This window comes from Hippopotamus amphibius, chromosome 16 (assembly GCF_030028045.1).
Source record: "Hippopotamus amphibius kiboko isolate mHipAmp2 chromosome 16, mHipAmp2.hap2, whole genome shotgun sequence".
Classification (NCBI taxonomy): domain Eukaryota; kingdom Metazoa; phylum Chordata; class Mammalia; order Artiodactyla; family Hippopotamidae; genus Hippopotamus; species Hippopotamus amphibius.
The window spans coordinates 3838361-3851792 of NC_080201.1; the positions used below are offsets into that span (position 1 = coordinate 3838361).

Genomic DNA, 13432 nt, shown 5'->3' on the forward strand with positions numbered 1-13432 from the left:
ACACGTTTTAAACTTATTCCTATAAAATTTAGAGAGAAAAGCTTGGTCCTTTTTCTTTTCTCTTGAATGGGCAGGACTCTTCCTATGGGTACGTCTCCCAGGTTGATTTCCTTCCTCATGGGGACAGCGAGGGAATGGATTAGCGCGAGAAGCACGTCTGCATTTCTCGCAGGAACTGCCTCAGATGAGTGATGTTTTCCTTCCCATTTCACAGATAAAGAAACCGAGGCTCAAAGAACAATTTGGCAAAAGGCACGCAGTGGGTTGGTGGGGAGGTAGAACGGGACCCGGGCCTCTTTCCCGGGGCCGCCCTGCCCCATGCCCCCCAGGGTCCTTGCTGCCTGCAGAGGGGTCCTTCTCTGTCCCCCTGGAGCTGCCTCCGAATCCAGCCCTTGGCCTTCAGCTGCAGGACTCTCCTGGCACCAGAGGAAAAGTCAGGTGTATAGGCTTCCACCACCCAGGCTGGCCCTCCAGGTGTACCCAGGCTGGCCCTCCAGGTGTAGCCATGAGGGGGGTGCTGTCTTCTAGGTCAGGTGGGAGAACCAGGGATGGGGGGTCCAGCCCCCGCCTCAGTGAGCAACAGGGCATGCACCCCAGCCCATCTCAGGTGGCCCCAGGAAAGAGGTCCGGGGTGGGGCTGGAGGACCTGCCTGCACCTTCGCCCTGGGAATCAGCCTGCCCCAGGCCCCCTCAACTGGGTCTGCCGCTCCAGGCACCAAGGTCATTTCTTCCAGGCCCTGTGCTGCTCCTCTGGCTCACCTCCCAGGTCTGGTTAGTCTGGAGAATTGTAACGTGGCTCCTGACCTCTTATAGTCAGAAAAAGAGAAAGTCTAACATTTCACAAAATACGTCTGTCAAACCAAGTTGTAAGAGCCGATGAAGGCATCCTGTTTGTCTGGTGGGGGTGGTAATTGGGTTCTACCTACAGTCCCCCAACCCCGAAAGGCAAGAGGTGAGGCAGCAGGGCTCAAAGGCAAGACCAGGATGCCAGCTGGGAGGGGCTGGAGGCGTCCTGGGGGCGGAGGCCCCTCCGTTCACCAGCACACCCCCGGCAGCAACTCTGCAGACACTGCCCCTGCCCGGCACTTTGCCCAGGAGACCCAACTGCTCAGCTTGTGGGGAGAATGTCTATTTGACCCCAGAAAAAGGTGTTTTCTTTGCCGTCACTGAGAAGACTGCAAATTCCGTGAAAAAAAAAAATACTCACAGATATGTGAAAACAAAAACTCAACAGACTGACTTCTTTTTTTAAGATAATTTATTTCAGTTTCCACCTTCTGACAATCTGAGGTGCTATTAATATGTAGACATTTTTTTTTCTTCACAGGAAACAGCTTTGATTTTAACACTGTTCTAAGAGCTCAACCTTGAAACTTTCTCCACCTGAAAATATAGCTTGTAGAACATCATCTCGTGGACACAAAATTGCATAACTGTACACGTAACATACCTGCAGCACTGACTCCAACTTCTGGACCACTAAGGGCGACGTGCAGGTGTGGACATGGCAAGTTCAGGTCCAAGACCAACGGGTGGGAGAGAAGCAGGGAATGCATGTGGGAGACCCTGCTGAAGCCCCAGAGGCCACTTAGAACCACAAAGCTCTGACGCTGACATGATTTGAGGGGAGGTGCTTGCTGCTTGAGCTCGAGCATTTCCTACTGTTCAGATAGCTGGCCCATCCTTCTCAAGGCGACCACGAGACCCTAGGCCTCCAGCACCGGGACAGATCAGGGCCCACACGTGGGGCCCATGAGCGCTGAGCACGTTCATTTTCCCGAGCGCACCATCCAGGACCAAGGCGGGGAGAGGTGCAGCCCCCAGGTCTGACGGGCATCACGGGCAGGAGCCCTCCTCCAGCTCAGCGCATCCCTCAGTGCCACTCAGGAGGGCACCAGCACCCGGGTCTGACACTGCAGGACAAGCCCGGATGCGGGGTCACCCGCGGCTGCACAGAGGTCCTGCAGGAAGTGGCGGGAAGATGGGCAAACCCAGACCACCTTGACTCTCCTGGATATGATGCGCTTTTCCTTCTCCAGTGGTAACCAAGAGCTCCAGAGTGGGAGCAGTGCCCCCTTGAGTCCTGGGGACACAGCCGGGGGAGGGTGGGTGCCCATGGGTGCCCACCCCAGCCCCTCCCTCATCTCAAGCTCAGACAGACCGGCCGACTTGGAGACATAGGCCAGCGCCAGACCACCCAGGGACAAGGCAGCCCGGCTGCCCGAGATGCTTGCTTGGGAGGGACCGCAGGGAGATGGCGGCAGAACAAGGCCCGGGGAGCCCGCTGCCAAGGGGGGGTCTTGGTGTTAAGGGTACTCCTGGGTGGGAACCATCTGGAAACACTCCCTCCGTCTGTTACCTGGAGAACCCACACAGGCCTGCTCCTGGCCATACGGTGACAAGGCACACACTGGGACATGTGGCTCGAGGAAGGCCCGGCTCCAGACCAGGTCTGAATGTTGCACACCAGCCAGTGAGGGGCACTTGTCAACAATGCCATTCCCCCGTTTGATGGAAGAGCCAAAAGTTTTTCAAGCGAAACTCACCCTCGAGAGTCATAAAAAGGAAATCAATGATTTACAGGAAGATGGGGGGAGACAGCTGAGTGACAGGAGCAGTGGTTCAAGGGAGCTAAAAGGCTGGGGATGGGGGAGCAAGAAGAACCCTGGGGCCGAGGGGCTGTGGGCCCCCAAGCCCTCAGCTCCATCTGTGGCTGAGGAAGCGGGTGGCCAGCGGGGTGACGGGCCTGGGCCGCCCGGGTGCTACCCCTCCCCCGAGGCTGGGGTTGGGCCCTTTTCCCCCCAGTTCCCAAGCTCCCCACTGTTCTGGCAAATGACTCAGGCCCCTGCCCGGTGGTCTCAAGTTGTAGGTCATTTGGCCAAACAGCTGATCTAACCACACGGGCCTGCTGGGATCCTCCCTCATTGAAAAGCCAACTAGTCAAGAGTGTGGTAATGCCCAGGAAGGTCAGGCTCGTAGCTGCGGCCCTGACGGCTGGTCACAGTCACCTGGGTCCACCAAAACCCCTTACAAACCCTCCTGTGCTGTGAATGCTGCGCTTCTCACAGCGGGAGGCTGCGATACCAGGTGCTCCGGGTGATAAATTAACCCACTTAAAACAGCCCACGGAAGAGCGACCCTCAAGGCTGCCACCTTCTCTCCACAGCAATGAACGTCCCTGTCTAACTGGGCAGGAAGAGGTGAGTAGGGCTCCATTGGTTGCAACTCCCGGGAAGGAGGAAAGAGAAAGGTCAGGTGGCACCTCTGACTCCGGTCCCGGTCTCCGTCCTCAACCCAGCATGGGGCTCACCTGTGACCCTGCTGGTCCCAGGTTTCACTGGAGCACAAAACTCAGGAACTGGACTCTCTTTCTGGTCCTCCTTTTGGTAACTTAAGAACTCCTTGGCCTGCCTTTTTTTTTCTTTTGGCAATAGGAAAATTACGGTCTACTCCATTTCACTGTACGACTAACTTACGCTACCAGAACTGGGTTCTCCTGCCTTTGGTTAAACGCGCACACACAGCAGACAATCTGAATATGAGCACGGCCCCTCAAACATCTGTCGATATTGCTAAAGCTAACAAAGGCCGGAGACATACGAAGCCACATGGCAGCATCACCCTGTTCCAAGCAGGGCACTTTCTGCTTGGGAGAATCCGCTGTTTGGGGCCCATTACGATTCACGAGCCCTGAAGGGCAGACAGCAGGAGACCTGAGCTGCCACTGCTGATGCAGGCCTTCGAAGCGCCCGGCTTGGGACCCTGAACCTGCCGGGCCCGGAAACTGTCCTTGTGGCTACAACCCAAGGCTTCCGGTCCTGAGTCCAAGGGTCCTGACCTTTCAGGCAGGGCCACGAGAATTCTTTCTGCAAAGCCTCCGGTGTGCACCGCGGGGTGAGACGTCTCAGCGCGCGGGGGCCCGAGAGCCTGTCCCGTGTCTGTCTGCTCCGGCCGGGCCTCAGGGGGAAGACGGTGTCACAGAGACAGGACGTGTCTGGGAAGCACGCTGCCGGCTTCTGCTGGGGCTGCCAGGCCCCTCGAGGTGACACTGGCCAGACCCCCTGAGGTGAAATGCTCAGCCAAATGCAGCTGCTACCAGGACACAGCAGAGCAGCCTCCGCGCCACCCCGACATTAGTCACTCTGCGAGGCGGCGGACTCTGGCAGGGTCCCCTCGTGGGGCTAAGCGTGACAGGCAGCCCTTCCGGGGTCAGACTTACTCCACTCTTAGGAGCTACGTCTATATGAACAAGGGGAGGGGAGAAAAAAACAAAGCAACCCTTGCTTCTGCCTTCAACTGCTATTTCAGGAGGCCTACGTGGGACAAAAAAAAAGTCTCAAGATCATCTTGAAGTTAAAGTGCTTGGACAAGCCCAAAGAAGTCAAAGCTGCATTTCCTTCCAAGGCTGTGGGGCCCCTCCCTTCCCACCCCCACCCCCTGGGGTGGGGAGGGAAAGAGCCGCCTGCTACCCAGCACCCCTGGAAAGACCCAGAACGTACTGTCTTCGTCTAGAAATCAGATGGCATCAAACTTCCATACAAAAGTCTTATATATACAAGGATAAGTCTTTTGGGCACCTTAGAATAAAGTCTTAACGCATTTCAACTAGCCACTAAGAAAAGACTACGAAAGCCAGTGACACAGCCAGGGCAGGGAAGAGCCCTGCAAGGGCACGTGGCCCTGGTTTTATGGGGATGGGGGAGCACAGCGCATCCAGGGGTCTTAGGAGCGGCTGCACTGCCTGCAGGAGGCAGGGGAGGAGGGGCCCGCACCCCCGTCAGCTGGACGCTGTTTCTCTGAAGTGCATTCAGTAGAGACACGTCCTATCACTGGGCCCAGCGTTGGGTGGGGGGGGCTCCGGCCTGTGTGACCTGCCCTTGCACAGGACAGGCAAACTGGTGACACAGCTATGCTTTGTTTAGTGACATGGCCAGAGAGGCTGCCAACACACACACACACACACACACACACACACACACACACACACACACAGGAGCGCATGCCATCGTGAGAACAGCAGGGTTTCTGAAGCCCCAGCCCCCAGGCCTCCTGGGGGAACATCTCACACCAGCGCACTCAGGTCCTGCCGTATTTCCCATCGCCTCCCTTACAGTCACCAAGATGGGCGTTCCTCAGCTCAAGCAACGCATCTGGTACCTTCCGGGGAGGCATCCCCCACGAGGGAAACCTTGGAGCTCCGGCTGGAGGGCTGGGTATCAGACGTGTGTCTGACGTGCTGGAGGAGGTGGAGCAGGAACACAGGACGGAGGACCAAAGCAGGAAGGACACAGCCCCACTGGCCTCATCAAGGTCAGCGCCCACGAGCCAGGGCAGGGACAGGGGGAGCCGGGCTGGCCAGGGCAGCCGGCGTGTGGAGGCCAGACCACAGTCCCTCGGGCTGGTTGGCTGTGCCTGGTACAGACTTGGGGGAAGAGCCGTGGTTCCTGCACCGGATATGAGACGGCGAGGGGGTGTCTGCAGATTCTGCAGGAAAGCGGTCTGAGGGCTCGGGCAGCAGAAGGTCCGGGCCTCCCAGGTGGCCGGGGTGGAGGGCCCGACGCTCGGACACCCCTGCTCCCCAGCCTCGCACAGTCACCACCGGGAGCCGCCTCTGCCACCACGCCTGGAACACTGACACAGATTCTTCTGTCTTTTGTGAAATAAAGAGCAGCACTGTTTGTTTTTAGAAAGGGTGGGTGTCTGGAAGCTGCGGAAGGGGCTTCTCTTTTCTGTGCTTTGTCACGGGACACACGGCCCCAAGCTGCTCCCAGGGAGCGAAGGGCGGAAGTTTCTCTACTCCAGAAGAAAGCTGTCAGCGGACGGGGAACATCTCAGGTGGCCTGACATAGAAACCTCAGTGTCGCGTGCGTCCAACACAGCCACCCAGAGCCGAGCCGTCTCCGGGCGCTCACGCCCTGGACTGTGGCCAGGCCTCCTGCATCCGGGAAAGCACGTCCTCTGCCGCGGTCTCTCTCCCGCCCCGAAACAGGGGGTGTCTCTCTCTTCCTGGAGCTTCCTGGGACTCCAGCCCCTGTCGCATGGAGACGGGACCCGGGAAAGAGCCAGCAGCAGCCGTGGACCAACGCTCAGAGGCGCCTGCCCCTCTGCTTGCCCCCGCTCCGCAGGAACCCCACTGTGGGAGGGCCCCAGAGCATCACTTGGAACTGCCCTGTCACTGGCGTGTGTCAGCTCACAGCCACCTTCCCCTACCTTCCCCTGGGTGCCGCCCCCCCCCCGCAGGAGGCTACGATGACACCGTGCCCGCCCTGGACCCAGCATCCTCCCTCCTGCGCCCCCGTGGGCCCACATCACGGGCCTCACGCTCGGGGGTACGGACAGTCACCTTGGTTGTAGCTGTGTAATCCCAGGGACACTTTGGCACGTGGGTAGGGGAGCAGACACAGGCAGAGGGGAGGCAGGGAGGACGGGCAACCAGGTTCTTCTAACTGCTGGTTCTAAGGCGGCGCGGGGCGGCTCTGGGTGCTGCCCATGTCATGCAGGGGGGTTGACATTCAGCCGCAGGCCCGGGAAGGAGGCGCACACCCACAGTCCTCCTGGGGGAGCCTCAGGCACCTCCCACGGCCTACTCGGCGGCCATCTGCTCGATGTGGTCGCTCAGCAGCTTGTACTGCTCTGGAAGAGAAAACCACGTCCTTCCTCGTGAGAGACACAGCCCCGCGGACAGGCAGGTCCTTCTCACTCAGGGCAGGCCCTCCCGGGGCATGGTGAGCCCTCTGCCTGGCAGCGGGCTCCCTGGGACCAGGATGCATCTTCCCGCAGAAATGATGCTACAGAGGGCGGCCCTGCAGGCCCCCCAGAGGCCTGGTGTGGGGCGTGAACCATACCATGGGGGCCAGGCTTGGGTCTTGGGGGCCACACAGGGCCACGCGGTGGGGGCAACAGTGTTCTTGCCCTCTGCTGGGTGCTGGGGCTCGTGACAGCACTTTGAGATTGTCCAGAGACACCTCCTGAGGCCACCTGTCCTCGGCCCTCTTTAATGTGGTGCAGGATGGAGTTTTAAACAATATGGGTCTATCCAAATATATGTCTAAGCGGAAGACTTTTCAGGGGACAAGGAAGAAGCATTCGGTAGCAGGTGGGATGACACAGGAAGGCCAGCTGTCGATCAGGGAAGCTGACAAGGGCAATGTGTCCCCCCTCCTGTTACAGAAGTCAGAGATGCTAGGAAACCCTCGAGACCCCCGTCCCCAGACGTCCCGCGGCAGTGTCATTCAAGAAACAAAAGCAGGCCACGTGGTGGCCATTTAGAAGGGGCGGCGACTCAGGGCCTGAGTCTGCCCGTTTTCAAGGTCAGAGTCTGAGCGCCCAGCTGCTGTCCTCACTTGGACCCCGTCTGTAAGCACGGACCTGGCGGGCCCCCGGCCACCCTGCCCCACCCCAGCAAGTCCTACCGAGCAGCACTGGGTTTCTACACGGAGAGAAGAGTGTCCCACGCACTCAGGCAGAGGGGAACGGTCAATTACAGGAGCGTCCCATGTCTGACTACAGCAGGGACCACCCTTTGGTTGGGCGGGGTTTCCAGCCTGCAGAGCACTCACCCTCGTCCAGGTTGCCAATCACCGCCTGCTTCTTGAGGAAGTCATTGCACAGCTTCTTGTTCAGCCCGAACGCCAGCATGTTGTGCGTGAACGTGCTGGGGGGACACAGCCGTGAGCTGGCACCCCTCCCGCCGCCTGGTGGGGAGGAAGGGAGCCAGGGCCCAACAGGCAGCCCACCCTCGGGGAGTGCTCAGCAGCCGCCCACCAGCCTCGCTCACCGTGAAGCTGTGTTAGGGGCTGATTACCTAGGAACCCGCGTGGAGGCCAAATGGAGTGAATCGTGGCTTCTGAGCCATTTAAGAACGCACAGTGGTAGTGACGCTGAGTCAGGGATGTGTGACGTCAAAAGGGTGGCGCTCCCCCCGTGGAGCCACGGGGTAGGAGCATCTCAGCCCCCCTGCTTTCTCAGCCCCCAGGGGGCCCTGGGTTGGGGGAAGGGGGCCCGTCTGGGTCACAGTGGCGGGGGGGTGGGGGTGCCGGCCACCCTGGAGCTCACCCCAGCTGCCCGAAGGTGATGTTCTCGTTGAATCGCAGGCTGTCATCCCGCTCCTCCTGGGTCATGTGGCACCACCGCTCCCTGCAAGCACAGGAGGGGCAGCGGAGGGGCTTCAGAGCCCGTGTCCCTGCCGCTTGGGCCCCTGCTCTGACCTACAGGGGCTGGTCTCCCTGACACAGAGGGGACACCTCTGCTAAGGAGCTGCTGGTGCTGCCTCTAGGAAGGCTGCCCGGGGGCCGCCCGCTGCCCCGGGGACACACCCATCACCCTGTCCTGGCAGAGATGAGACCAGGACCCAGAGACGGCGTGCGCTTAGTGGCCGCCCAGAACATCCTCTAGGAGACGAGAACGCCACCCCCCACATCCTCCAAGATTCGAGGACAACAGAGGCTGAGGCCCACGTCACAGGCGGGGAGACCTGCAGAGAAGCCAGGGCGCCGCCGTGTCTGTGGGGAGCGGGTACCGAGAGCCCAGCAAGGAGGCCCTGGGCCCCGCACTCTCTCCAGGCCTCAGGCTCTCCGGAGGCGTCTGCGGCCTCTGCCCACACGCTGCCCGCCAGGCCGGCCCGGCTCCGCCACTCACTCTGCTCCCGGCGGCCTCACAGCCGATGCCCACCCTGCACGGCCCTCCTGGGGCACGGGGATGGGCCCGTGACCACTACTCTGTAACGGCAGTGGAGACGGTACAGAGCCTCTAAGCGAAGCTGGGAAACCCGACGAGGAGGGACCACAGCCCGTGTGGCTCCGGGGGCTCTCGGTGCAGGAGCACGGGGCTCAGGGTCCAGCCGGGGACAGCGCCCTTCCGAGCTCGGTGTGCCCAGTGAGAGCGGAATCCGCCCCATCCTGCAGGGCGCGGGCCCCTCCCTCAGGCAGCGCATCCCCGCCCCCAGTGGCCGGCCGCCAGCCCCGGCCCCACGCCACCCCTGCCCCCGGGGCACAGAAGCCGCATGGCCATCTGAGAAGTCAGCAGATGTCTATTTCCCCTTAAAAATTTCCCCAACAAGGAATCTGACTAAAACAAGTTTGAGAGAAAAAAGAAAAGGGAGAGAAGAGGCAGTATGAGGGGATGAGGGGTCACGGTCATGGAGAAGCTGAAAGAACAGAACCCAGAACATCAACTCAACTCCTCTCCACCCTCTTGGCCCAGGGAGGCCACCGGTACCACTGCAGCTGAGCAGGAGCCATGGGACACCAGGGCGCAAAAGAGGAGGGGGAAGTGTCACTCCTCATCTCCTCATGCTAACAGGACACCCAAGAAGATACCTGGAATGTGCTTCCAGATACTAAGCTAATCCCATCCCATGTTCCTGCCCATCCTCTTTCCCCCAGTGGTCACCCTTAGGACTGTCCGGGAACATAAATCCCCACACCACCACCAGGCTGGCTGTGTACAGTTTCGCAGGTTGTGCACTGCACAACCCCAGGCCATGTGGAAGTAGACCCCTTGCAGCTGTGCAGCAGAGCAGCCCTGACCCAGGTGAGGAGGTGATTCTTTTTTGCTTTGGCGAGGACTAGAGTTGGGACATTTCATCTGACTGCTGAAGAAATAGGTGGAAGGACATCAGGGATAAGGGGATGCCCATAGTCAAATCAATTCTTTGAAGCTGAGTTCAACACCCAAAACTTGTGGAGGTCTAATACTGCAAGAGGGCAGATCGTGTGTCTAAACTGCCACAGTGGGAATTTGGGTGTGACCAGCAGCTTACAGAACAGGAAGCCTCCTGAAATGGGGACATTTCCGCCTGTGAGAACAGAGGGTGCTAACGGTGTGGTCAGCAGAGTTTGCCAAAGAGAAATCATGCTGGAGGCACGAGGTTGCCCAGGACCCAGATCTCGGGGCATCCTGCGGGGGCAGGTCTGGGGTGTGCACGGCCAGACCGCATCTGCTCTGGGTGAGGAGGCCTGTGAGGCCCAGATGTTCCTGCCTCCCTTCACGGAGCCCAGAGGCCACGAAGCTCCCTGCCCTGCTGGGCCTCAGCTGCAGTGCTGGGAAGCCTCCAGGAAGGCTGGTCAATCACCCCCCCACCAGAGAGTCTGTGGGAACTTGGGGGCTTTTTATGAACGGAGGTAGCTGCTATGCCTAAATGCTCCTTTAAAAGCCATTATAAGGCTGCATTAAAAAAAACAAGATTTCTCATAAAACAATAAGCACTAAAAATACATCACTGATTAAAGGAAGCATGCTTTGGGAAATTTCTACCAAATTAAAAAAAGCACTGTATCAGAAACTATATTTTGAATAGGCAGGTCTTTAACTCTAAAAATATCTTAACCAAGATATCTAACACATACCAAGTTCAAACAAAGTCAGACCCCACTTGCAGGAAACAGCCTGTTCTAGACCTTTGTCTTCAGGGGACCCCCCTCACACACACAGGCCCCACATTACACAGTGGCCGGGGGAGGGAGCAGCTGTCCTTCCTCTGGGACCCCCCAGACCTGTCAGACTGGGCCAGGGTCTGCCAGAGCCCGCATGCCTCCAGGTGTGACTGCAGGGACAGTTCCTCTGGCCCAAGCCCATATCAATGACCAGGCGGAAAACAACTGAACCCGAGGGTGTGGTTTCGGGGTCTGCTCAGGGGGCCAGAGTGGCCCGTGGAGACTGCACTCGCTCACAGTCAGAGCTGACCTTCTGGACCTCACTGCCCTCTCCTCTCGGGATGTGAACCAGGCTTTGTGGGGGTCTCGGGGGCCGTGTCTGTCTCCTGACAATTTCGGGGTCTCTGTCCTTGGTGAGCTCCCCACCACTCGTTGCCAGCCTGTCCCAGCGCTGGGCCCACCGGCTGCGAGTCACACCCACATCTGGGCACACCACCCCCCTCCCAGTGGCCCTGGAAGGGCCCCCGCACGGTCCATGGACAGTCACGTGGACACACACCTCTTCTTCTCCTCCTCTCCAGCATCCCCTCTGGAGCGGCAGCAGAAACAGGTAAACAGAGGAACATGTCAAAGTCATGCAAGATATGTGGATGGAAAGAGAGCAAGCGCAGAAGGCGGGTTATCACAGAGGAGACGGAGATGGAGACAGGGTTCCGGGGGGCGGTGGCCCAGGAGTGTGAGAGCAAAGCAACACGAGGATCCCCTCCGCCTACAGGCATTTCCTGCATTTGTGACTCCCAACAGAGCGGTGACTTCTCTCTCTAGAATCTTCAGGAACCTTCCAGCATGGATCCCCCTGCCTCCCCAGGACACGCAGCCGCAGCAGGCCGCCACGGGGTATGAGGCAGGTTGTCTCACCCCCGTTCGGGTTTACTGCCCCCCAAAAAGACAGATTTCACTTAAGATCCCCCAAGTGCTAGTGGACCAAAGTCTTACCAGCAGACGCCTGGCCTCTCTCCTGCCAGGGGGAAGGGGAAGGGGTCTCCCCGTGTTCGAGAAGGAGGGGATTCATTTCATCAACGAGGAGAGGCTCTGAGACGTCAAAGTCCCGTGACTGGCGGGACAACAAGGTGACCCAAGCCTGGGAGGCTGCCGCCCCTTCCCCGCCCCGCCACTGCACGCAGCAGGCGCCAACGTGCTCTGTGAAACGGTTTATAAAGGGGGTCTTCCGAAGCGGCACAACTTTCCTCGAGGAAGCTGCAGCCCAGAGGAGTAAGCTGAAAGTAGCAACTGCCTTTCCCAGGTGTGAGCCCCGCACCCGGGGTCCCGCTGCAGTGGTCCCAGCCCAGGAGCCTGGATTCTTACAGGGACAGGCAGAGTGGGTCCGAGGGGGCCCTGATGGTTTCATTCGGTGGGAGTTTGCATTTCTTAGGAGGGTCAGGCCAAGTCATGCCAGAGCCCCGGGGCAGTAAGCGCTCATGCAAGCTGGGCCCCCCACCCACAAAGCTGCGCCCAGGACCCTTCAGGCAGCTTGCAGGGCACAGGGCCAGAAGGGGTGGAGGAAGAAACACAGACGCATGGACTCAGCCGTTCTGTCCTTCCGCTCTCCTCTTCAGAAATGGACAATAAAGCCTCTCCCTGGTCCTCTTCCCCGAGGCAAAGCAGGCCCGGATTTGGCTCCTACCTGGTCGTGGGAGACCGCTTTCTCCTCTCACAGTGGACAGCGTCGAAAAAGGCCGCGTTCCAGAACCTCAGTGTGTGCCTGCAGGATAGATGAGGCAGCGGAGACGGTCTCAGGCCCACGTGCTTTATCCTAAATTAAGCTGGTGCCCTGGGCCCCTGGCAAAGCATCCTGAGGGCGTCTGCACGTCTCTCTCGGGACGTGTAACCTGGCCTCATCAGGTCAAAGGTGAAGCCATCACCCACAGGACACAGGCAAAAGCCATTTCCCCTTCTCTGTCTCCCAGAGGCTCCCAAGAGGAAGCAGAGGCTTCAGGGAGACCTGCTTTTCTAGAACAGGGTCTAGTAACATAGACGGGAACCCAGAAGGGACAGGCCCTGTGCAGAGAGCAAACACAGGGACACACGAGAAAGAACCTCTCCCTAAAGACTAGGGTCAGCAAACCTGCGGCACGTGGGCCAAGTCCAGCCAGCTGCCTGTTGGTGTAAATCAAGTTTTATGGGGTCAGAGCCAAGCCCACCCACTTACATCCTGTCCACGCGGCTCTGGCACTAGAGCGGCAGAGTGGAGTAATTGCCTGTAAAGCCTGAAACACTTATCCCCCAGCCCCTTACAGAAAAGTGTGCTGGGCTCTGACGCAGATGATAAGACAGCAGCCCAGTCGAGCCCAGGGGGCTGGAGCTAAATCACCTGGTCCTGGCCCTGCAGCGTGGGGCCTCCTCGTGGAGCCTACTGGACAGCTGCAGCCCAGCCCTTGCCGGCCACACGCCTCACACACCCGGTTCTGTTGTGCCAAGTTCTCCCGCTGCTAGACTGTGATCCTCGCGGGAGGGGCACGTCTGACACCCTTTGGGTTCCAGGTGCTAGTACGCTGCCTACTTGTGAGTAAATAAAACCCACCCGATGGAGTGGCTTCAGAGGGATGAGAGCATCCTCAGAGCAACACAGAGGGCGACATGTCCCCTGTCCCCTATCCCCTGGTCTCCCACTTCAACCACAGCCATCACATGTGGACATTATTGATACCTACAGAACAGCTGTACTGGGATATAAGTCACATACTGTAAAACCTATGCTTTTTTAAAATAATTATTAATTAATTTGTTTAATGGCTGTGTTGGGTCTTCATTGCTGCACATGGGCTTTCTCTAGTTGTGGCGAGCGGGGGCTACTCTTCATGGCAGTGCATGGGCTTCTCATTGCAGTGGCTTCTCTTGTTGAGGAGCACAGGCTCTAGGCACATCAGGCTTCAGTAGTTGTGGCACATGGGCTCTAGAGCACAGGCTCAGTAGTTGTGGCGCACGGGCTTAGTTGCTCTGCAGCATGTGGGATCTTCCCAGACCAGGGCTTGAACCTGTGTCCCCTCCATTGGCAGGTG

At 58.9% G+C, this 13432-nt stretch overlaps 1 protein-coding gene across 4 annotated transcripts in view; it reads right to left on the bottom strand.

The window, feature by feature from the left end:
• Window positions 1–1240: 1240 nt before the first annotated feature.
• KIAA0513 (KIAA0513 ortholog) overlaps window positions 1241–13432 on the bottom strand; it is a 51857-nt gene continuing 39665 nt past the window's right edge. For 3 of the 4 annotated variants that reach the window (XM_057711054.1, XM_057711056.1, XM_057711055.1), the window contains 4 exons: window positions 12058–12135; window positions 8056–8136; window positions 7560–7654; window positions 1241–6633 (listed from right to left, as the gene is read on the bottom strand). In XM_057711054.1, coding sequence (XP_057567037.1) covers window positions 6584–6633; window positions 7560–7654; window positions 8056–8136; window positions 12058–12135 — 304 coding nt within the window. In that variant the 3' untranslated portion in view covers window positions 1241–6583. Of the gene's footprint in view, window positions 6634–7559; window positions 7655–8055; window positions 8137–10932; window positions 10963–12057; window positions 12136–13432 lie in introns of all 4 variants that reach the window. The other variant, XM_057711058.1, reaches the window with a different exon arrangement.